Raw genomic sequence first — 25,066 nt, 5'->3', positions numbered from 1 at the left:
GAGCCCGCGCCGCAAGACACCACCCACCAGAGAGACCGTCGGACCAGCCGACTGCCTCCCGCGGCAATAGTATCCAGCTGCACAGCCGGAGAGCAACGCTGGCGGGGGAACTGCTCACCGACGGGCACTCCCCTCCGGGCGCCGCTGAGGCTCACCTGCCTGCCACAAACATGGAGCAGGAAAGCCCCACTACGCCCCGAGGAAGCCTGAATGTGAAGTGCCGGTGGAGGTCAGAATAATCCTCTAGACTCTCCGGTGGTGACGACATTATTCTTTCTTTCTCCTGTAAATTAGTGAGAGGGAAAGACAAAAGACAATGCCAACACAGCTCCTATAACTAACTACTTCAGCACTGATCTGAAGAGGTGCCCTGCACATACTTCCAGTTCCAGGTGGTGAAAGTAGGGAAGGAGCTGGTAGTATGGCCATAGCCCCACTTATATGTGAGCGGATGTGGGCGTGGCCAGGCAGGTGTAGGTGCATGCATGTGGTTGAAAGTTTTCATGATAGCATATGATTAAAGGGATAGTTCCAATAGAGCAGAGCGTAAAGCCATATGAAATATAACTAAACCCTCCGCTGGACCAGGTTCAAACTTTCTTATCTGTTGCCATAGTGATTTAGACAATCGCGCGTCGGGGAACCGAAAGATCTGGCTTATGTCACGTTATCCTGAAAATTATCCGGCTAACTCAGTTAGCCAGGTACGAGGAACAGGGCCCTGGGCTTACGTTCCTTTTTTCCTCCATCTGCGCGCAGTCTGATGTGGACGAGAACCCGATCATCAACATCTGCAGTATACTGATAGATCAGACGCAAGACACCTCCTGTAGGAAATGGACTGTGTGCCTCCACAGTTTAATGCAAATGTTTTTTTCCTTCAATTCTCCAAGGATATCGCCACATCCATCTCCTGTCTAAAGATGGAATGGCGATCCCTCCCTCCTCCCTATTTGTCAACATCAGCATCTCAGAGCTCACATGAAGTGGAATATGAAGACAGAGAGGATCTTGCTGACGCAGCCTTTCCTACACTTGGGGTTGTGTTCTCCTGCTATACAATGGAGTCCTTATAAATACATCTCATCAATATAATTGAATGTATGACAACAATTTTTAAATGGAGAAACTAGCCACCACCGTTTGAACTGCACAGACTACTCTGTGGCAGCCAAGCTATAGTTCTCCCTAACCAGCTCACAAGAGCAGCATGTCTTTCATCCTCTTGAACAATGTAAAAACCATGTTTACATTCAGCATGGTAACCCAAACCCATATAGGACTGGTTGAGCCCCACAGGTGGCAGAACCGCCTTGTTTTCATTTGAAATACTTGTAGACTACCAATTAGCATGAAAGAACAGACATAACTGCATGAAAGAAAATGCAGAAAAGACACCCATTAGATGATTACATGCTGGAGACATTAAACAACTACCTACATGAACACATATTCATGTAAACATTTAGACCATTTTATCTGGTTCAAAGGGACAATCCGATTGTTTCCATGTTGCCTACTGTAGTCATTGTTGTAGCACTTTGTTATACAGTTTGTATTTTAAATGTACATTTCCAATGTCAATGTGGGGACCCCTACAGTAATGAAATGCCAATGCATGAATGCTGAATGCTCTGAAGGTCACTCTATGAACTAGACAGGAATTGAAGATACAGTTCTGTCTGGACTACAAAGTCTTAGGATAGCTTTATTCTTCTGACCATTCAATTCAAACTGTATTATGCCTTGAGATTAGAGTAAGATATTCGCTTGTGCTTGCAATTGCTCATGGATCAAATCTGTCAAATATGACTATTCAATGTATTTGAAGAAAAGAACAAGCAGGCTAGCAACAGTGTTGGGGAAGCTACTTTGAAAGCAGTTTTTTGCGGGCGGCTAGGTGGTGCAGTGGGCAAGGCGCTCACCACCAATGCAGGAGACGCTGGGTTCGAGCCCAGCTCTCCGCATTGCTATCAGCTTGGCTGGTCGTTCATACTAATACAATTGGCAGTATTAGGGGGTGGGGATCGGACGTTGTGGACAGCGACTCCTACAGGTCGGTTGGTGCGCCTGCGCAGCAGAATCAGGAAGCGACGGGGGCGGCGTGCCCTCCAAACGCAGACCCCTGACGCTGAGAGATCGCGCTGTGCAGGTGAAAAGATGCGACGGCTGCTTCCTCGAGTACCGGAGGGGACACGTGATGTAAGGCTTAGTCCACATTGCAGCCGGCTTGTGGGAGGCATGGCTAGCGTTCGAGACAGGGGAGGGTAGAATTGGACGATACGAAATTGGGATGGGAGAAAAAATTTAAATGGGAGGAAAAAGTAGATAAAAAAAAAAAAAAAAAAAGTTTGCTACCAATTACTTAACACTGGAAGGAGTTGAACGACAGCAAAGCTACCGTCAGGAGAAATAGTTTTGTTAACTAAAGTTACTTAAAAAATTAAGTAGTTTTTAGACCATTTACCAACTTGATCAGAACAATGCTCTAAAGACCTTCGTTGTAAGAGCACAATCTCTTATTTATGACACGAGCAATCTCTCAAAGTTCTTGTTCCTTTATTTGATAGACAAATAAATAGTTTGTAGTTAATGACACTTCCAAATAGAAACAAAAGTAATTAATAACTACAATAACTTTGCAAATTTAAAATGAGTTGGAACTACCAGCAAGCTACTGCAAAATGTAGTTAAATTACTAGTTTAAGTACATGTAGTGAAGCTACTCCCCAACACTGGCTAGCGGCATGCTTGGTGCCTGGTGTCGGCCTTTAAATGTACATTTGTAACTGACTATACCTGAGAACTGGCTTTTGCTCAGTGACAGTGAACTGATCAACTCATATTGTTACATGGCTTACAGGATTTGGTCCAAGTAGGTTTACGCTTTACAGACTACAAGGATTTGCCAAACATAAGTATTTTAAACCACTGTACTGTACTGTACACACAGGTCTGTATCATGTTGTACTGTTAACTGCACAGTAAGGTTAAATATGTGTATTTTATGAAACATTCTGTGTATACTGTAAATGTTTTATGTACATAGAGCCTTGTAAATAGATACAATAAAGCAGATTTAGCTTATAATGGTGCAACATCATTGAGCAGAGTTCATTTTCATTGTATATTCATTACATTTTGAGTCACTTTTCTGTACTCCCCCACCCCTAAAAAAAATTCTCACACATTTCAGATGCACAGGGTTTGTTTTAAGTTATTTTCCCAGGTTCCCCACTGTTCAGATGCAAACAATATCTTTTTCCCTCCTGTTTCAATAAAACTGGCCTCTTTAAGACACTGCACCCAATATAAGTCCATACGGCCACTCACTTTCACCAGTGATGTCTGTGGTCGCTGTGTAGAGAATGAAGATTTCTCTGAATTCACTTGAGTCTCAAAACATACTTCAAATGGAGTACAGAACATACAAGAAAGGAATCCGTGGTACAAGAGCTTTTAGTTCTATTTACATTACATTTGTGAAAGAGGATCCGTCGTAAAACATTGTAAAATGTTTTATGAGAGATTGAGAGAAAAGATCTGAATAGAACTAAAAGCTCTTGTACCACACAGACCCTTTTTTAACATCCTTTCATGTTCCTAAGGATATCTTCATTCTGGTAGTTGTTAAAAATGTGACCGTGTTAAATTCTCAAGTCTCAAGCACATGGGTCTCAGCCTGAATCATCCCTCCTCTGTTGAGGCCTCTATTCCTTGTTCTTTCTCTAACTCCATTAGGGCTGACACCTATTAGTCGAATAGTCGACTAATCGATCGAAAGGAGCCGTAGTCGACTGCCAACCTCTTAGTCGAATACAAAAAAATATATATATATTATAATAATTTTTTTTATCATTCTTTCCAAAAGAAAAGAGGCATAGAAGCGTGGCTAACACTAATGGCACGCATACCAGAGGCTAACTGCCTAAGAAAACAGGCACAGAGGCACTGAAAGAGGATTTCACCCATCTAATGAACACACTAGACTAGACAAATATCAAGATGTATCCATCAGTGGACCAATTGCATGCTTTTGAGGACAAGAAGCCTTCCGTCGCCTCCTTCAGACAATAAGCACCCCCCACAGCCCAAATGGAATGATTATTATAATTTTTTTTTATTAAAAAAATATTTCTCTTTCTTCAAATTTTTTTTCGGGTATCACAGTAGCTAAAAAGCTGATCGCATCACGCTGGTTTAAACCGGAAAAAATGTGCCGGAAAGTTTGGTTTCTTACATATCTCGATGTGATTTATCAAGAAATATCTACAGCAAGAATTCTGGGTCTCAATGAATCCAAAATGTCAATGTGGTTAGAGGTGGTGGAGAGAATAAAAGCTAGCTTATAATGGTAGTGTCTGGTTAGGAGCGAGGGATAATGGAGGTACTATCCAAAGAGGGGTCCGGGAGGGGGGGGTTCGAGCTGGAGCATATGTGTGTAGGGTTTTAGATAACAGGTATTAGGGGTATATCCTGTATAAGACATTGGTATAATTGGTAATTTCGTTGGATATACACTGTATACTGTAAAGTATTATTATATATTTTTTTTGCTTTCTGTTTCTGTGCTTGCATGTCATTTTAGCCATCTTAATTGTTAGTTTCATTATGCATTGTGTGTTGAGTACTGACTTTTAATAATTTTGTTTTGCAATAATAATAAAAAAAAAAAAAAAAAAATCTCTATTTTTTTTTTCATAGCCGACTAATAGTCGACTATCGGCTAATTTCGGCCAATCATAGTCGACTATCCAAATCCTTAGTCGGGGACAGCCCTACTCTCTACTGTCCTCTGCACCGCCTCCTCTATCTCCTACCTCCCTTGCTACTCCCTTTCCTTGTGCTCCCTCCTGCTCCTGCTCCCGCTCCTCCACCTCCGTCGCCCTCTCACCCAGTGTCCCCGACAGGGCCTCCTTCAGAGTCACACTGATGCTTCGAGAGTCCTTCACCACCCCCTGCTCCACCGGCACCTCCGGGTGGTGTCTCCGCAAATGCTTGACAACCTGGAACTTCTGTATGGCTTTGTAGGGGCAGTGGCGACAGTGGTAGGGGTTCTGCTTGGTGTGAGAGAGGTAGTGGTGCCGCAGGCTCGCTGGCCAGCGGAAGGCCTTTTGGCACAGGCCGCACACGTAAGGCCGGTCGTCTGTGTGCTGCCGCTGGTGGGTCTTCAGCAGAAACCTAGTCTTGAAGCCTTTGCCGCACTTCTCGCAGATGTACGGCCGTGTGTCACGGTGCTGCGTGTCCCCGTGGACTCGGAGGGCGTCCGCCCGGTTGGTGCGGTAGTCGCACTCCTTGCAGGCAAACGGCTTCTCCCCTGGATAAGAAGGGCAAAGGGTAACATATCCTTACAGAGCTGTACACTGTGCAAAACTAAACAAATAGGTGAGATCTTTCCATTAAAAAAAAACTGAAAACATTACAGATGGAATACTGCACATATTGTCATGTTGTAGTGTTATTAGAATAATTTCTACGTTGAGAACATTATGAAATGTCATCGGACCAAACAGTAATTATTATTGGTACCTGTATGTTTGGTCATGTGGTACTTCAGCTGGGTCATCCACTTGCATTTGTATCCACACTCTGGACACAGGTACTTCCTCTCCTCTTGATGAACCCGCATGTGATACTAAAGACAAATTAAGGGACATTGGCTTTAATAACTAATAACGCTCTGCTTTCTTTAGAGGTCAGCCTCCTGTATCTCACTCATCACCATTTTACTAGCATTGCTAATGTGAGGTAATGCTGAACTAAAAGATGCTCATCACAGACTCCCTCTTCCTACCTGTCAGTCACTCACTCGTTAACTAGTGAAAATACTGTGCCTACATTGTGGAAATATCTGAACGCCTCTACAAGACGCTGTCGGTTTTCTAACCTTAATCTTACATTTTGGGGAATTACGGCACTCCAATTACCACATTAAACACAATGTAAATGTAAGTAGGCAGCAGAACACTCTCCTTCTGAAAGTCTGTCATTATATATCTTATGTATCAGTGTCCACCTGTAATGAAGAACAACTATGTGGAATTCAAACAATACATACAATATTCAAACAATATATACATTTTTACAATGTTACGGATTGCTGCTCATATTGTCTGTCAAAGGGGATCAAACCTTTGACCCTCCAGTTTACCAGGCCACCCTACCACCTAAAGGCTGAAAATTGTATTTCTCACCTTCAACCTCTCGGGATCGGTGCAAGTGTAACTGCATTGCTCACAGCTGTACGGTTTCTCCCCAGTGTGTATGCGAATGTGCCACGTGATCTTCTGCTTATTCCGGGTCAAGTACTGGCAGTCCGTGCACTTATAGAGGCGCTTGCCCCCGTGAGAGCGGAGGTGCTGCTCCAGCACAAGCTGATGGCGGCAGGCAAACCCACAGCTGCTGCACTTCAGCGGCTTGTCCTCTGCGGATCCCCCCTCATGGTCATCCAGGAGGTGTTGAGCGAGCACGTGCTTCAGTTTGGTAGCAAAGGGGCACAGACTGCACCTCTGGGAGAAGTGGGTCCTCCGGTGCAGCTCGAGGATCTCCTTGGTATCGAATGACTCCTGGCAGGTGGTGCATTTCAGCAGAGGGTGCTTGCTCTGTTGGTGGGCCTTAAGCGCGGTCTCGCTGCCACGAGTGTAGTCACACTGTGTGCAGGAGAAACAGTCCTCAAGCTGGTGCAAACGTTTACAGTGATTCCTCAGTGCCATGTCTGAACTGAAGCGAGCCTCACAATGTGTGCAAGGGTGCTCTAACTCCCCTGTGTGGCATCTGAGGTTGTGGCGCTTTATGTCATCAAGTGTGTAGCCGCTGAAGTCACAGAGTGAGCAGAAGTGGGAAGGCCGTTTGTCGTGGACCCGTGTCTTGTGTTGATGCAGTTTGTTAATAGTCCCAAAGGTCTTCGTACACTTATCGCAGTTGTGACGACCAACACCAGTGTGGAGAGACTCATGCTGTTCTAAGCGATAGCGCCGCATGGTGCTGAAAGGGCAGTAGCGGCAACAGTGGGGTCTTGTGCCCTTGTGCTTGAATGCAATATGCTGCATCATACACCGTTCTTGCTTGCAAGTGAATGTACAGTGCTCACAGTGCAAACATCTAGGTTTGGCGACACCAGACTTGTTTTTCTCGTGGACAAATGAAAAGTGATTGGTCAAAGAGAACTGAGACTTGGCCACAAATGAACATAGTTGGCACTGGATTTCGCCTGGCCTCATACAGCCTGCCTTCTCATGGTTGTCCAGCGCCCTCCTCTGATTGCAGTTGAATGGGCAGCTGGCACAAGAAAACTTATGACCTTTACTGGTACTTCCATTGTCCTCCTCCACCCACTCCTCTCCTCCTGAAAGAATCTCATTGCTGTCCTCATCTAGCTCTAAATGGTTTTGAGTCACCTTTTTTCTGCAGTTTGAGTTATGGCGTTTACTAGTTGTAAGCCTGTTTGTTGAAAAATTGCAGAGCTTGCATGTAAACTTGGATTTGATATGTATCTTCTCCTCTCTTCTGTCTTTGTTCATGGATAACCTTCGTTTTTTCACGAAGTGAACCTTCAAATGCTTCTTTATCTGAGCAACATCCTTTTGTTGGCTTTTTGATGCACTCACGATAGTGGTTTTCTCAATGCGGCCTTTGTAAGTTGTTAAATCTGAGGTGCATGCCTCTTCTCTTTCATCCGACTGCTTGTCTTCTGAAATTCCGGTAAGCACATTATCAAAAGACGGTAGCTCAGGTCCATCTGTAGTTGTTATTTTATTAAGTTGGTTGGATCTGTCCTGACCCTGCACAGTGAGTGCAGAGTCATTTTCTGCAGTCAGACATGCAGATGATGAACCTACAAACGTCCTGGTCTTTTGCAGATGGGCCGGGCACTTCTTGGAGAGGTGGGCATCGAGGCTTCGCCTCTGCTTGAACTGCGCTCCACAGGCCGGGCACTTGTGTCCCTTCAACCTACCATGGCACAGTGTTTGGCAGTGGTGATTCAGAGCGGTCTCCTTGCGAGTCACATACGAGCACTTGTCACAGCGGTAAACAGCTTGGCCCTGTACTACAAGCATTTGTACCCGTCCTTCCAAAACCATAGCCTCTGCCTGGTCCTTGTCGTGTTTCTTCATGGCCTTCAGACGGACCTCAGACTCTAAACGCCGATTCTGATCAGATGGAATAGAGTCACAGGCTTCTGCCACCTCAGCTGTTTGAGGCTCATTCTCCGCAGGCTCAGCTGGCTGACACAAAGAGTTCAAAGCAACGCGGTTTTCCTCTGGATCACTTTGGTCATAGTCGCCATCTTCCATGGGTCCATTGTCCTCCGTTTCACTTATAGATGCAGTGATATCAGTCTTCCCTTGTGGTGTAACAGACCCATCACAATCTAGAGAAGGGGTCCTGTTGTCTGGCTCATTCTGCATAGGAGTCGTCTCGTTGTACTCTGCGTTTGATAGTGTGGTCAAAACCAGAGTGCAGTACTCCTCCTCGGGACTGTTTACAGACGGAGCACTAACTGAAATTGTCTGGTCGACTACATCTTGAGGATCAATATCAAAATCATTTGCCATAGCCAAGGTTTCTGAACCAGGTGCCGGTACGGTTTCCCGGTTGGCGTTGGGGTCTACGGAGCCGCGGGAATCCGATAGCTCCATTTGCTTCTCACCAGACGGAGGTGGCGGAGCCCCTTCGCTGGGCTGCTCATGAGTCGTCGAGGGATTCTTATAGAAATCTTGCATAAAGTCAATGGAGTTCTTTTCCCTCTCTTTCGCGGCATAGTTCTCTAACCACGCTTTATCCCCGGGCACGTACCCGTGAACCTTCCTCTTGTGCAGAAAGAGGCTGATGCTACTGAAGGAAGAGTAGAAACAGAGAGCACAGTGGAACTCCTTCAGTTTGGTGTGTTTGCAGTTCTCGTGGTTCTGTAGGGCCTGGCGGTAGAAGGTAGTATATGTACAGTATTCACACCGATGGACCGTCGGCTGTTGACCCACTCCGGAATGCTTGACCAACATGTGTTTGCGAAGCTCGTACTTGCGCTTGCAGACATAACCGCAGACCTCGCATATAAGTGTTTTGGCCTGATGTCGGAGTTTGTGGCTGTTGAGCTGGTCTGTGCGGTGACACCGGTAGGGGCACTGGTCACACTGATACCTGGAGGATGAAACAGGGAGTTTTATCACATTGGAAACACTCAAACCAATTATTTCTCTATCACATGTATACTAAATTACATACAACCTATAATTATAAATTATAATAAATAAAATAAAATCATTCATTCATTCATAATTGTAGCAGCATGACAGGACTATGCTTGTGCATACAATGATTACTCTTTCTTCCGCTCAAATGAATGTAGGCTATGGCATAACCTCTTCACACTTGCCTTCTCGCAACACGGCGCTGCTCCCAAATAGCCCACTCCCTTCCCCCCCCTGACTCTTTTTAACACTATGTGGACCGTCCACGAGTTAACTCGTGATTCGATTCCATGCGTTGTGGACCAGAGCCACGAGTTAACTCGTGGCGAGTTGTTATTGTTTTATTCCATATTTATAACGCTATTAACGTCCGCGATCGAGATGCATGACCTACCCACATATTTGATTTTCGAAACATGCAATACCGGCCAGATCCGCTTAGGGGCGCCATCGCTCCACTGCAGTATCATTGAGGGGATTGAAAAAAAAATCTTTTCACTGTCTGTGGGCGGATCATATGAGCCTCGCTTCCAAACGAAGACCCTCCATCTTTGATCCCGTTACCGAATGCATATTTCAGCCTGGAATAATGGGATTTATGATTAGCCAATGGACATATCGATCTACCAGAATCCGATGACTAATGAAGAAATGCTGCCGGCGATCACATGGCCTGACGGTAGGATACTATTCCCCCAAATTACAGCTGGATTGGACATTGTTTTAAAACCTAACGTGAACGATCACTGACATTGGCTACCTGAACGCACACTGTATTGCTAATCAATAATACTAATCGGCGTTCCCCGCCGCCCCCATTTCATCCATAGATGCTCTGTAATAGTCCGGATGCTACGCAGTTTGTTTTATTTCATTTGTATATATACAGCAGAAATGGTGTTTGATATAACGGCGCCAACATTTAGCCTATTATCTAGCTTCCTGGAAAAAAGACGAGACGAAAAGCGCGATAAACCTTATATTCACGACACTATAAAATGACAACCAACTGATGGATTTTTATTTTCTTTAAGCCATTATGAAGGCACGGTTTATGCACTCAAGTGACAATGAGAATGGACAGATAGCAATACGATAAATTATATATATAGCTCTTAGAAAGTACATCGGTTTGTAAACAAACCTCTGTCCTCTGAGGCATAAATCGCCGCAAGACTGTGGTCGCCAAAGTGTTAAGCTACTGATCCTGTTGTTTTTGTTTATTTTGGTGCAGTTTCTTGCAAATGGACTGCACCTTGCTTCCTTTTAAAAATTGTATTCGTTTTATTTTACTATTGTATATATTCATATCTTATATATAGCTTCTCTTTTCATGTAAAGTGTCCTTGAGTCTGAGAAAGGTGCTTCTCTCTCCAAATCTAATTTATTGTTATTATTATTATAATTGGATAGATCTGTATAAATACACAATCAAAATGGTTCTTAAAGCCCCAATCCATTTCCCCCCATAGAAATGGGATATATTGATTACAATAATTTGATTCATGGATGGAAAATAAGCTTTTTGGAACCGTCTTAACCAATAGTAAATAAAAAATATAGCTGTTTTACAAACATTACCAAATTCTACCAATATTTTACAGCCACAAAATACAACAATACACTTAAAGCTCATATTCACCTCTTGTCTCCAGTTAGTTATCAACTAGAGAATGAAAACATGTCTGCATTCCTATTTGTTATTTCTGACGGTGGGGGCTACCTATTTGTTTATGGTTGGATAATTCTGGCCATTAAAGAACACGTACCTGAGGTCCCCAGCATGTTTCCGCATGTGTACATTCAGGTAATGCTTCCATTTAGTGATGTAGCCACACTCAGAGCACATGAAGTTCTTGTGGTCTGAGTGAGTGAGCATGTGTTTGGAGAGGTAGGACTCATCTCTGCACCGGAAGTCACACAGGCTGCACTTGTGGGGTTTCTCACCTTTTAAGAAAACACACAAACAAAACAAGAGATGTTAGGGGTTAGGGTTAGGTGACTCTCTGTGGGACTCGTACTAAATAGGTATGTGCCTATGGTACTATAAATCACTTTAGATTTATGGGGGGGGGGGGGGGGGGGGGTTATAGCCACATCTATGGATATACTTTTCGTGAGTGTATGGCAAACGGGTCAGGAGATATGCTCATTTGAAAATTGTAAAAGGTTTGGCCTGATGATCATTTAGTAATCGGATAAGTAACATACTTTTTCAAAAGCATCTGTATGATTAGTGAATTTTTTAAGAATATTGTAATCCTGTTATATAGCGGATTACCTCACTTTACAACCCAGCCCTCAACCAATGATAAAAAGGAAATACTCTATTCTCACCACTGTGCATTAACATGTGTCGTCTCAAGCCACGTTTGTGTGAGGTCACGTAGCTGCACTGCGGACAACTATGGATCTTCTCACTGGCGTGCAAATGTCCGACATGTTGCTCAAATTCAACTGGGTTAAATGTGACGAAGGAGCAGAAGTCACAGCGAAGCTCCTGGTCCCCGGAGTGGCCTTGCCGCTGGTGCTGCAGGAAGACGGTCTTGTTGGAGCAGGAAAAGTCACACTGTGTGCAGTGGTAGGCCAGGTGCGTCTTACGATGATCCTCCATGTCCTCGCCGCTTCTGAAGACGGCGTTACAGGCGTGATAGCGACATTTCACCGCCTTGACATTGTGGGCTTTGGCGATGTGTCCGAGTAGCGCCGGGCGGGAGGAACTCTGGTAGGAGCAGCCTTCTTGGAAGCAGTGGACTGACTCGCGATCCTGTGGGACATTGTGAGTCTTCATGTGGGCCTTGAGGGACCTACTCTGGCCAAATTTCTGTCCACAGGTCGGACAAGGGTAGACCTGGGAGCTGGTGTCACCCCCCGCTTCAATGCTGTGCACGGTAGCAAGGTGGCGGTGCAGTGAGTTCCGCTCCACCGCTGAATACTTGCATAGATGGCAACGGTGGACTTTTTCACCCGCCTCGCGGAGCATGTGTATGCGTAGCTTGCTCTTGCTGGTGAAGTGACGCTTACAGTTGACGCACTGGAGATTAGGGTCTGGAAAATGCAGGTGAAGGTGCTCCTGCAGGTGGGAACGCATCTTGAAGCAGCGACGGCACTCTGGGCAGGTGTGTGTGCGGTAGATGTGCTCTGTTCCCTCTGCCAGATAGTCTGTAGGATAAGAACAAGAAAATTGGCAACGCTTAAAGGAACACGCCAACTCTTTGGGAAATTAGCTTATTTGCCATCTACCCTGGAGTTAGACAAGCAGATACATAACCTTTTCTTCTCTGTACATGCATTAGGCTTAGGGAACAGCCGCACCGTTAGCCTAGCTTAGCGCCATTCACTGGAAGTAGGTGTGCCAGTGTAGCCTAGTTCCCAACAGTCACGAAATACACTCCAAATACAACTCCAAAACTTTCCTGTAAACATGTTGTGACCTGTGTATTTACCACATGGAGAAATAAAAAAATATAATTAGACATTTTCGTTTTGTGACCTGTGTGCAAAACTCTAAACAGTTTTGCACACATTAATTTAGTTTGACAGTTATTGAGAGTAAATGAGTTTGAATATGGCCACCATTTATGGTTGTCCTATAATTGTTATTTAGTCTGATTATAGGGCATTATGAGCGGTTTTGTAGTTTTTCCCCCCTCCTTTTTCCTCCGATTTTCTCCCATCCCAATGTTAGTCGTTATGCCAATTCCCAATCCCCTTCCTGGTCGCTGCGCACTTACCCCCCACAGTCGGTCTGGGAGAGTGGAGGCTATCACGTGCTTCCTCCGACACACGTCTAGCCAATGAACCGCTTCTTTTCACCTGGCAGCGCGGACTCTCACTGAGAGGGTGTAACGTGTGGAAGGATCACACTACCCCCCTTGGATCCTATCCGCGCTGAGCAGGCGCCCCGACCGAACTGTAGGAGTCGCTGTTTACAACGACCCGGACCCACCCCACCAGCTTTCCCACCCTCTAATACTGCCAATTGTATTAGTGTGAACGGCCAGCCAAGCTGGTGACAACGCCGGAGCTGTGAGCTGGATTCAAACAAGCGAATCCAGCGTCTCCGGCGTTTGGTGACGAACGCAATCTCCGCTACGCCACCTGACCGCCCTTGTAGTTTTAATAACCACACAGATACCTTTGGAGGGTTGTGTGTCAGTGCCTTCGGTAACTTGGGAGGGCCTTTCTTGTTCCACTTCCTTCGTTGCTCTTTTTGTATAAGGCCCTTGGTCCTCTGGCTCTTCTTCCTCGTCTCCTTGTGATAATGATGAAGCATAGGCTGGGTTGAGTTTCCGTTTTCTTCTTGGTCTACCAGAGATCACAGGTTGGCTGCCTGCATCTAGGCCCCTTGTTGTGGTCAGCACCTCTTCACCGGAGCAGAAACATGTTAAGTTTTTACATTCTTAAATCCCCTATTCTTAAATCAACGACAGGGTAAGATAATAGTTGTGTGAGCATGCGTGTGAGTTTGTGTCAAATAAACCCCATCTCCTTTCCAAATATCTGGAAAAAAATATGGGAGTTTTGAGCCCAGTCATCTTACCTCGAGGAAGACGGGTGTGCTCCAAATAGTGGTCACTGAGTTGTTTTGCATGAGGAGTAACAAAGTGACAGTGACGGCAGTGGAAGGGCATATGGTTGCGCCAGTGACTCCTCATCTCGTCTTGCGTGCAGAACACCAATTTGCAGGAATGGAAGGCACAGGGAACCAGAGTGACACCATGTTTAGATGTCTGGTGTGCCAGGTATTCCTGACAAACTGTGCTACTGAACTGGCACGCCGGCACAGTGCAGGGAAATGGGCCTTTAAGTTCATGTTCCCCATGATGGGTCCGAAAGTGTCGTTTCAGTGCACCTGGCATGGAAAAGATCTCACTGCACAAAGGGCACTCGTAGTTCTCCAGTTGTCCTTTATTGGAGTCCAAAGATGCTGCTAAGCTCGTTGCACAAAGGTGAGGGGCAAACATGCCACTATCCCTGAAGCTTTCTCCACAATTCTCACAGAGGTTGGGTTCCATTATGTCACCACTGAATATGCTGAGAAGATATTAAGCATAATATGAGCTCAGAGCTGGTGTAAAAGATTTCATACGGCATTACAGGTAGTTATAAAATGATGATGCGTTACACATTTGTTACATTGTTGCTTGTGAGATACACACAATTCCGCCCTACTGATGCACGAACTTCCGAAAAACAGGACATCAGATCCAGTCCACATGCACGTTTTAAACTAATTTATGAATAAATAATAACTTTATAATGTTTCAGTTTGTTAATAGGCCTAGCTATTGGCGTTGTATAGATTGAACTTATTTTTTGTCAACGTTAATTACAAGCCACTTATTATTGCTTCGCTCGCCAAAAAAGGTTTGTAGCGAGCTAACGTTACTCATAATGCATGCATTATTTGCTAACATAGCTAAAAGCTAAGGTTATGCGCAACACCGTCACTGCCAATTACATTCGTATTACCAAGATAAGTAATTAGTTAGTTTGCTATACAGCTTACTAAAATCAACAACCTTACGGGGAAAAATACGTTACCGTATGTTGACAAAAAGATGCTTCCCCAAGGACTAGGAACCAAAGTTTCATAGGCACACGGAAGGGTCGGATCCTTATTGACCAAACACAGGAAGTGGCTAATAAGTGGAGTCATAGAAAGTGGAGTAGCCAAAGGTCGCCAGACATGACTGTCATGTAGTTTAGTTTGCCTCGATTTCTGAAAGCAAAATTGTCTGCAATTTCATAGCAGTTTGGGAGTATATATACAATGGGACAAGCCTCCGTGGATGGAGGTTAAGAAGCAGGATGCGAAGACACGTTTTACAGTAATATTACGTTGGTTAGCTGTTAATACATAGCATGCTACCCATTTTGGCAGCACGCTTCCTAATATGAAATTAGAAATACAGACACATTGTTTTGTCAGCAGACTAGGTATGGTTTTTGACAGTAAAAGAATAGAAGCCTGCAAATGAGAATGCAATTTTGTCTTCTAAATTGTGCCATTTGAAAAGGAGAACCTCTGAATAGATTCTGATTCCTTGGACTTCAAAGTCCTCCAGACTTTAAAGCACCATGCCCCTGTCAGATATTCTGGATAGCCTGAAAGACAACCCTTACTTTGGGGCTGGATTTGGACTGGTGGGTGTAGGGACGGCGTTGGCCATAGCCAGGAAAGGAGCCCAGGTGGGGATGATCTTCTTTCGTAGGCATTACATGATCACACTGGAGGTCCCCAGCAGGGACAAGAGCTACCGCTGGCTGCTGAGCTGGATCACCAAGCATGCACGCCACACTCAGCACCTCAGTGTGGAGACTTCCTATTTGGCACATGAAAGCGGCAAGATCCACACGCAGTTCGACTTCCATCCCAGTCCTGGGAACCACATAATCTGGTGAGAGAATTAATCCTCTGTTTTATCACTGTTCTGCATCTCTCAACACGTTTATCATTAAAAATAGATCATTGTCATGGAAAGGGTGCCTAAGGACAGCAAATGGATTGTTCACTAGGCATGACTTGAAATTAACACCAGCCAAATGCTGCTAAATGTTGTCTGTAAATCTGTCAGTTCTACAATTGATTGATTGATTGAAAAGTTTATTAACAGATTGCAGAATGGGTACAGTACAGTACAGCTCAATACATACAATTGTTAAACATACTAAACATACTGTGCTTCTCAGAAACTAAGCTCGACGATTCTGTAAAAGATCCAGAGATAGAGATTGAGAACTACTCAATAATCAGGAATGATAGGAACAAACATGGAGGTGGTGTCTGTATGTACATACACAAGGACACCAAATTCATCAACAGAAATGACCTGAATCATAAATCAATTGAAACTGTATGGGTGGAAATCCTATTCGAAAGGGCGAAATCCCTACTGGTTGGCACAGTCTACAGGCCGCCAGATCATAGTGGCTTTTATGATACAATGGATGGGTGTTTAGCTGGAGTTGAGGATGTAGACAAAATTCTTATTGGAGACTGGAACACGGATATGCAACGAAAAGATGCACCCGTCTTCAAGGCCTTCAGTAGGTTTTGTGATCTGCATGGCCTCAGCCAGCTAATCACCCAACCCACACGTGTATGTGAATCAACTCAGACTACCATTGACCTCATTCTGACCTCCGACAAGTCCAAGATCTCAAATAAAGGGGTTATAGCATGTGGGTTAAGTGATCATTATATGATATTCTGTACCCGAAAAAAACTAAAACAAAAGGCTGGCTGCCACAAAACAGTCACATCTAGAGACCTCAAAACCTACTCTAGCGAGGCCTTCAACCTTGAACTGGAGAGTCTGGACTGGTCAGATGAACTCAATGGTACACTGGTTGACGAAACATGGCTTGGTTTCAAAACCAAATTCTCAGCAATACTAAACGACATGGCCCCCCTAAGAACCACCAGGGTAAAAAATCGCGCTGAGCCGTGGATGCACTCCGAAATACTGGCCGCTATGAAAACCAGAGACAAAAAATGCTCTGAGTTTCGTAAAAGTCAGTCAAAGCTTACTAAAAGCACGAGCAGTGAACTCCAAGCCCACGTGACTGAACTCAAACTAGAAAGAAACAGACTAAGAAACGACGTAAACTCCATGATCAAAACTGCAAAAAAGAATTTCATCAATGACAAAACTGAGGAAAACAAAAACAAACCACGTGAACTTTGGAAATTACTCAATAATCAACTAGGATGCAGTAAAAAACTTAAAACCAGATTCTCAAACATAAACATAAAAACTGACAACACGCTCATCACAGACAAGCTGGATGTAGCCAATTACTTAAACATTTTCTTCACAAACATAGCCACAACACTGGTAAACAAACTACCCTCCCACTCAGGGCTTTATGGGGTAGAACACATAGTAGCTTTCTACAAAAACCTAGGGGTCCGCAAGGACGACTTCAAGCTGGAAACGGTAACAACAGATGAGGTACTCAATAAACTGAGCGCCCTCCAACCTAACAAGGCCACTGGCCATGACAACATCCCCTCCAAATTCCTCAGAGACTCAGCAGCCGCCATCACACCAATCATCACACACATAATAAACCTCTCCATAAAACAGGGACACGTCCCCAAGGACTTCAAAATTGCGAGGGTGACCCCTCTGCACAAAAAGGGCAGCAAATTAGACCCAGGCAACTACCGCCCTGTTTCTATTCTCACCTCCATCTCGAAAGTCATGGAAAAAATAGTCTACGAACAGGTCGAAAAGTACCTAGCGGAAAAAAATCTAATCTACGAATTCCAATCTGGCTTCAGAACATCCCACTCCACTGACACATGCCTTCTCTATTTGAATGACCACATCAAACAAGAGGTGGACGCAGGCAAATACTGCGGCATGGTCATGCTGGACCTACAAAAGGCCTTTGACACGGTCAATCACTCCATTCTGATTGACAAGCTAAAAGCAATTGGTTTTGATAGTCTATCAGTGAGCTGGATGCAATCCTACCTTGAGGGGAGGGAACAGATGGTGGAGGTAAACGGTACCCTATCCCCCCCCCTCACAGTGAGCTGTGGTGTTCCACAAGGAAGCATACTAGGACCGCTACTGTTCCTAATTTATGCAAATGACATGTCGTCAGCTTGTGACTGCAACTTGTTCCTGTTTGCGGACGACTCAGCCCTGCTGGTCTCTGACAAGAACAAGTTACAGGTTGAAAAAACCCTCAGCTCGGAACTAGGCAGAATCTGCATATGGCTCGCTGATAACAAACTATCATTACACATGGGCAAAACAGAGTCCATTCTCTTCGGTTCAAATAACAAACTCAGCAAGACCGACGGCTTCTCAGTTACAGTGGGTGACAATATTGTCACAAGGAAAGATGAAATTACCTACCTGGGGTCCATCCTAGAGGCTAATCTCTCCTGTGACAAAATGGCATCCAATGTAATAAAAAAAGTCAACCAACGAACTCGATTCTTGTACCGGATCTCCTCTCTGGTAAACAAGAACACCCTGAAGACTCTGGCAGGAGCACTCATTCAGGGGTACTACGACTATGCTTGCACCTCATGGTACCAAAGCACCTCAAAGGCGCTAAAAACAAAATTACAAACATCTCAAAACAAACTGGTCAGACTACTGCTTGACCTTACTCCTAGAACCCACCTCACCCCTGCCCACTTCGACAACCTAGGATGGCTTAGAGTAGACGACAGAGTACAACAACTTGCAATGGGCCTGGTCTACAAGATACACTACACGACCAAGGTACCCATGTACATGTCAAAATACTTCCCAAAGGTCAGTGAATACCACGATCACAACACCAGAGGGAGCTCCACAAATCATGTCAAACCCAGATTCGGCTCAAATAAGGGACTAAACACGTTTCGCAATTATGCCACATCAATGTGGAACGCCCTACCCAAAGCTGTAAAGGAATGTGGATCACTACCCACTTTCAAAACCTCTCTCAAGGGACACCTACGGGAGACTGCAATTCAACACTGGCCCCTGTAAATATCCTAACCCAATCATTCCAACCCCCTCCAATGTACAGTCATTTACCTAGTATGGTTTTGTCAATAGTTCAATGTACAATTGTGTTTGTTTGTACAGTGTCTCCTCCCCCCCCCCCCTCAATGTACAGTGTTACTTGTTTATACAGTATGCCCCCCGCCCCCCCCCCCCCCCCCCAACCACCTCCAATGTAAATTACCCAGTATGGTTGTCAATATCCCAATGTACCCAACCCCCCCCACCCAACCTCCAATGTACAGTTTCTACGTCAAATGTATATACTCCCTTTTCTTGACTCCTTCTGTATCACAAACAGTACTGTATTTGCAAATCTGGTATGTCATAAATGTATAGATGTAGCAGTACTGACTATCTGTATGTCATGTATGTCATGTGTGTCTATATGAATTGAAAATGGGGGACCCTGATGGAAACAAGACAAACGTCTTTCTCAGGTCTGCATCCCCTTAACAATTGTATGTATTGAGCCGTACTGTATTGTACCCATTCTGCAATCTGTTAAATAAAGTTTTCATTCATTCATTCATTCATTCATTCATCATTCATTCAAGGGGATGCAGACCAGAGAAAGACTTTCGTCTTGTTTACATCAGGGTCCCCCATTTTCAATTCATCATAACATATATGACATACATGACATACAGATAGACAGTACTGCTACATCTATACATTTATGACATATCATATTTGCAAATACAGTACTGTTTGTGATACAAAAGTGTCCAGAAAAGGAGTGTATATACATTTGGCGTAGAAACTGTACATTGGAGGAGGTTGGATGGGTGGGGTGGGGTTGGGTGGGTTGGGTGAGGGCTGTACATTGGAATACTGACAAAGCCTTACTTGGTCATTTACTGTACAACACTTGGAGGTAGTCGACCTGTGTTCAATCTCCTATTCTTATTTCTGTGATTTATTGGCAGGTAAGAAATCACACTAGGTGGTGAACCTGTGAATGTACTAGCCAGTGTAGCCAGTTGGCAGAATAACTACTTATTTAATGAACTGTTCTCGACATAGAGCAATAACACACCACCCAATTTACCATGCATTTGGTTGGCAAAGCACAAAGGACTATATGGTCAATTTAACATAGGTCTATAATCTCATACTCAGACTCTGTTCTGGGTTTCTCTCTTACTTGGCCTCTTTTCTGGTAATTTCATCCAACATATGATGTACAGTTGTTATCCACTGATCCCTCTTCTACAACAACACACATAACCATACTAAAACAACACTACCACCATCTTGTGGTGTGTTTAGGTATTACAGGAAGTGGATCAGAGTGGAGAGGACCAGAGAGAAGGCGATGGTAGACCTTAACACAGGAACGCCATGGGAGTCGGTCACCTTCACTGCCCTGGGGAGAAACAGACAGATCTTCTTCAATATCTTACAAGAAGGTGCTACATGATGCAGCCACCACCCTGCTCCTCTTTTAGAAGGAAAGCACTGAGCACTATCTCGGCAGGTGTTTACATACACTGACCAGTGTTGCTAAACTTGTTACTAGTCTTTCAGTGTTATCAGTTTTCATAGTCTGTGTTGACAACTTTGACAACCAAATATATTATAGTTGACAAAGCTAATATCATTACAGGCCAGCAGTATTACAAAACGGATGTTTTGTTGGAAGTTCACCAACAATCTGAAATTACTTTTCTTTTGGCTGGAAGTCTATCATCGGGTTAAGATTATATACCCTTCTAGGGGGCATCCCCTCATACATCCTGCCCAAATCCCACCCCTCTTATTAATGTTTTTATTATTTTGGTAACACCCAGCAATTTGTGTATGCCAGTTGTTTTTGTAGAGCCTTGTTATCTTGACTGCTGAATTCTCTCATTCTAGCTTTGTAGGCGAGTCAATCTATGAAAAAAAAGCACTTAACCCAAAAAAAATTGATACAAAAGGTTTTTCGATGGATTCCGATAGTATTGGACGTGCTAAATAACATACCAAAAGTCGACCAAAATCGACCCCCCCGAAAGCCGCCATTTCCAAGATGGCGTCCCAGATGGCGGTGGAGATATTAAAATGGCTATATCTCAAATTGAGAATATGGTGCAAAGGATTTCTCAACTGATTCTGGTACCTCTGGGCATGTTCACTAACATACTAAAAATCTAGGAAAATACACCTTCCAGAAAGGCTTAATTTTCAAGATGGCGTCCAAAATGGCGGCAGTCCAAGCTTAAAATGGCTATATATCTCAATAGAAAAAAATATATAACTATGATTTTGCACTTGATTCTGGTACCTCTAGACATGCTTGTGAACATACTAAAAATCTAGGAAAATACACCTTCCGGAAAGGCATCATTTTCAAGATGGCGTCCAAACTGGCGCCCAGGAGCTTAAAATGACTATACAAATACAAATAGCTTACTAAAAAAGGTGTTTGCACTCTCCAGCTCTCAAGCTAGCATAGTTGAAGCCTTCTTTTTGACCATTATAGTTGTTATAGTTAGAGGTGTTTGCACTCTCCAGCTCTCAAGCTAGCATAGTTGAATCCTTCTTTTTGACCATTATCTGATTTCTAAAGTGATGAGTGAATTCAGTGCCCAGATCTGTCCCATTTGTAAATTGGAAGATGGAAGTGATTTTGTTGAGATTCGTCAGAAAGGTGCTGATTGGATCAATAAAGCCAGGGCTGTACGCTAAGCTTTTTCACTAGGGGCACACTTGCCCCTAAATTAGAAATTTAGGGGCAAAAAATATGTTTTAGGGGCAAATTTTTAAATAACAATTTTACCATTATAGTGCAAAAAAATATGTTCCTCCTGCCTCATTACTGTGGTCCTTTTATTTAACATTTAAGTGCTTTTGTTGTCAGGTTTGTATCTTTTATAATGAACCAACTAGGGCTGGGCGATATGGCCTAAATATGATATCACGATATTTTCTGACCTTTCGGCGATACACGATACACATCTCACAATGTTTTTCTTTTTTACCCCAAACAATTCATTATGAGGCTTACCAAGACAGTATGAGTTTGCAAGCTAACATTAAAGACAAAATAAAATACCCATGCATTTAGCATTTTTATATTATATATTAGATTTAGATTATTGGATTATTAGATTATATATTGCATATATTTAGCAATGAGATATTATATGATTTAGATATGAAATATGATGAATTGAAAATGGGGGACCCTGATGTAAACAAGACAAAAGTCTTTCTCTGGTCTGCATCCCCTTAACAATTGTATGTATTGAGCTGTACTGTACCCATTCTGCAATATGTTAATAAAGTTTTAAACCAATCAATCAATAAATAAATAAATAGCATTTTAGCATTTTTATGAAACTACTGTATATTTGTATGTCTCTAAATGTTTTGATGAATTGAAAATGGAGGACCCTTATGTAAAAAAGCCGAAAGTCTCTCTGGTCTTCATCCTCCTGTACTGTATTGTACCCATTATGCAATCTGTTAATAAAGTTCTCATTCATTCATTCTGACGGAAAAACAGAATAATTTTGATTGACAGTAGAGTCTGCCAATTACGTCACAACGCTTGCACCCGCCCTGCTGTTCTTAGCACCAATCGGCAAGCGCATTCGTTTTTGACTTCCTGAATGCCCCGTGTGCTGACATCAACAAAGCTACTTACATTAGCTCCCCGCGGCCCACGAGTAGGAGACCAGTGCTCTGCAGGATGACTAAATGAGGCATAATGATTTTACCTCAACGAATGTTATAATAAAAGCCTTTCCATACATCTGTCTGATTGAAAACTTTATTAACAGACCGCGGAATGGGCATATCTCAGCACAGGCTGAGATATGAACGAGTAACGTGTGGACCAGATTGACGCGACACAAGGTTTACACAACAGCCCCCACCCCTTGTTTTATTGTATTTGTACCTGTACTACCTGCTGTCAGCTGTTTATCTCTCTCTGTGAGCTTGATTAGCTCACGTTAGCTAGCGTTAGCTCCGCGGCTAACCCTGAACTAAATCAATGACATCATTTCGAGTAGTTTTCACTGCACATAGAAGCAGCCAAACAGCGGGAGAATTTCGGGAGCATATGGCCAAAACCCAGTTAGGAACCATCGATTCCCATCCATACTACTAACTTTACTTTTCTTCATAGCTAAATCAGACAGTCAGCCAGTCTATCAGAGTGAGTGCTCAGTTGATTTTCCCCGCTGATCATACCTGAGTGCTCAGCGTCATCACACGCCTTGGATCATTTAGGAGTGAAAATGCGAATGCAAGGCTTGAAATCCCTACTCGCAAGCCCGCCCCCAAATATTATTTACCAATCGCAACGGCCAATTAAAGGGGCAATTTGCGATGAGATCATCGCAGCGTACAGCCCTGAAAGCTAGTGTTAAAAGAGGTGACTTCATGTGACTGCTGGCATGAAAGTACATTCAGAATGACGCAAAATGTACATACATAGCCGAGATATTGATTTACATTTACAGAGGAAACAGCGGTGAATCAAGTACCACTAATAAAAGGACTAGTACTAGGCAGTCTGAAGCTCTATTCAATAGCCAAACTGATTGCCTTTTCTGCGGCACAAATGTTCATGAAGGACGTGCCGACTACAGTTACGTGAAAACAGACAACTTTGCAAAGTCTATATTGCAAAGCTGTGATAAACGAAATGATGAGTGGTCATTCAAAGTCAAAGGTAGAATTGAATACTATAATAGTGATCTACATGCTGCAGACTGTGTGTATCATAATGCTTGTAGCACACATTTCCGGTGTGACCGTGATGTTCCCATGGAATTTCAGCCTGATTGTAATCCAAAGCGGAGAAAGTCTGGAAGGCCAAAGAATGAGGACCAAGAACAAGCCTTCTCAAAAATGTGTGCTTACTTTGAAACGAATGGACAGCTGACCGTTTCTGCACTTAGGTGTAAAATGCAAGAGTATTTGTCTAAGGCCGATTCCATCCCATATAGTAATTAATACCTAAAAACATTGCTGATGCAACGATATGCAAATAGCATATTTATTGCAGAAGGAGATGGCTTGGATTGTATTGTTACAATAAGAGAGAAAACATCAGACATACTCAGATCCTACTATAACAACACAAAACAAAACAGTGATGAAGAGTCTGAGAAGAGACACTTACTTGAAACAGCTGCAAAACTCATAAAAAGTGACATAATGACTAATGTTCCACCTGTTAATGAGTACCCGACTACAGAGACACTAAAACTACAGAATGCCCTTGATTATATTCCACAATCACTCCACATTGTGTTAAAAGCTTTGTTTGTCGGTAAAGAGACAGAGCAGAAAATTGCTAGTATTGGCCACGCAATCATACAGGCAGTCCGACCACGAGCTGTCCTTGCCCCTTTGCAAATTGGCCTAGCAGTGCAAATGCACCACTTAAACCGGTCTCGGTTCATTGTAGATATGCTGAATAAGATGGGATTCTGCTCTTCCTATTCTGAACTGCAGAGGTTTGAAATGAATGCTGCAAATTGTACTGCACCAAACATGCTTGGTAAGGATATTGATGTGTTGAACACGACCGTCTTATTTGCTGCAGACAATGTAGATCATAATATTCTAACAATTGATGGGAAAGGGACATTTCATGGGATGGGCATGATAGCTGCCTTGACACCAGGACAGAAGACAGACCAAAGGATTCCGAGGTTCAGAATTAATGAACTGAATCTTGTGCAGAGGTCAAAAGTTGTGATAATAGATTATCACTTTGCCAAACACTTTTGCAGAGACACCACACACCCAACTTCCAAGACTCACAGAATGTAACAAGATGGTTGATCTGCTTTGGGAGTTATCGTTCAATTTCAAACAGCCTGCACCTGGTTGGCAGGGGATGATGCACATTATTCATAAGGGAGATGAACATCCAGGGCAGTCTTCAGTGAGATACTTACCAATGATAGACATGTACTCCGGAGACAAAACATGCATTCTGTCAACACTGGAGTTCATTTGTGGTCTGGCATCCAAACACCACCTTGCCCCAGTAGTTACATTTGACCAACCCCTATATTGGAAAGCAGCAGAGATAATCCTAGATTCACCACAGTGCAGTCACCTCAAGTCCTTTGTCCTGCTCCTAGGAGGATTTCACACATTTATGAATTTGCTAGGAGCAATTGGTACACTGATGGACGGTACAGGACTTAAGGACATTCTAGGGGTAGTCTATGGGGATAACTCAGTAGCCCATATGATGACAGGCAAATCAGTTCAGAGAGCATTCCGTGGCCATCTTCTGGTTGACAAATGTCTTAACCGCATGATCATATCAGAAATGGTAGATGATAGTCATGAATTTGCAGCAATGGTTGAACAGTCTGAAGCAATGTATACCTCAATAGT

At 43.6% G+C, this 25,066-nt stretch overlaps 3 protein-coding genes across 3 annotated transcripts in view; 2 read left to right on the top strand and 1 right to left on the bottom strand.

Moving 5' to 3' along the window:
* plcd4b (phospholipase C, delta 4b) overlaps positions 1–3,298 on the top strand; it is a 57,311-nt gene extending 54,013 nt beyond the window's left edge. The window contains exon 16 of the mRNA XM_084310768.1: positions 894–3,298. Within this exon, the coding sequence (XP_084166894.1) occupies positions 894–985 (92 nt within the window). The 3' untranslated portion in view covers positions 986–3,298. The remainder of the gene's footprint in view (positions 1–893) is intronic.
* Positions 1,898–13,928, bottom strand: znf142 (zinc finger protein 142). Its single transcript, XM_084310767.1, has 7 exons — positions 13,732–13,928; positions 13,327–13,554; positions 11,526–12,350; positions 10,958–11,135; positions 6,195–9,138; positions 5,530–5,635; positions 1,898–5,317 (listed from the first exon to the last, which is right to left on the bottom strand). The coding sequence occupies exons 1-7, from the start codon at positions 13,844–13,846 to the stop codon at positions 4,779–4,781; spliced, it is 4,935 nt and encodes a 1,644-aa protein (XP_084166893.1). The 5' UTR covers positions 13,847–13,928; the 3' UTR covers positions 1,898–4,778.
* A 928-nt stretch (positions 13,929–14,856) lies between these two features.
* bcs1l (BC1 (ubiquinol-cytochrome c reductase) synthesis-like) overlaps positions 14,857–25,066 on the top strand; it is a 29,014-nt gene continuing 18,804 nt past the window's right edge. Inside the window, exons 1-2 of the mRNA XM_084310769.1 lie at positions 14,857–15,592; positions 19,982–20,121. Coding sequence (XP_084166895.1) covers positions 15,273–15,592; positions 19,982–20,121 — 460 coding nt within the window. The 5' untranslated portion in view covers positions 14,857–15,272. The remainder of the gene's footprint in view (positions 15,593–19,981; positions 20,122–25,066) is intronic.

This window comes from Notolepis coatsorum (assembly GCF_963971535.1).
Source record: "Notolepis coatsorum genome assembly, chromosome: 3".
Taxonomy (NCBI): Eukaryota; Metazoa; Chordata; class Actinopteri; order Aulopiformes; family Paralepididae; genus Notolepis; species Notolepis coatsorum.
Note: the sequence above shows the minus strand (reverse complement) of the source record. Positions and strands in the feature narration are given on the sequence as shown.

What these genes read in the sequence shown, in the direction of transcription:
- znf142 (XM_084310767.1), bottom strand. Translation starts at nt 13,846, where the DNA reads ATGAGGAGTCACTGGCGCAACCATATGCCCTTCCACTGCCGTCACTGT. An exon ending in TGACACACAACCCTCCAAAG is followed by an intron (nt 12,351 to 13,326) that starts GTATCTGTGTGG and finishes CTTATCCTACAG; the next exon opens with ACTATCTGGCAGAGGGAACA. An exon ending in ACACATGTTAATGCACAGTG is followed by an intron (nt 11,136 to 11,525) that starts GTGAGAATAGAG and finishes TTTTCTTAAAAG; the next exon opens with GTGAGAAACCCCACAAGTGC.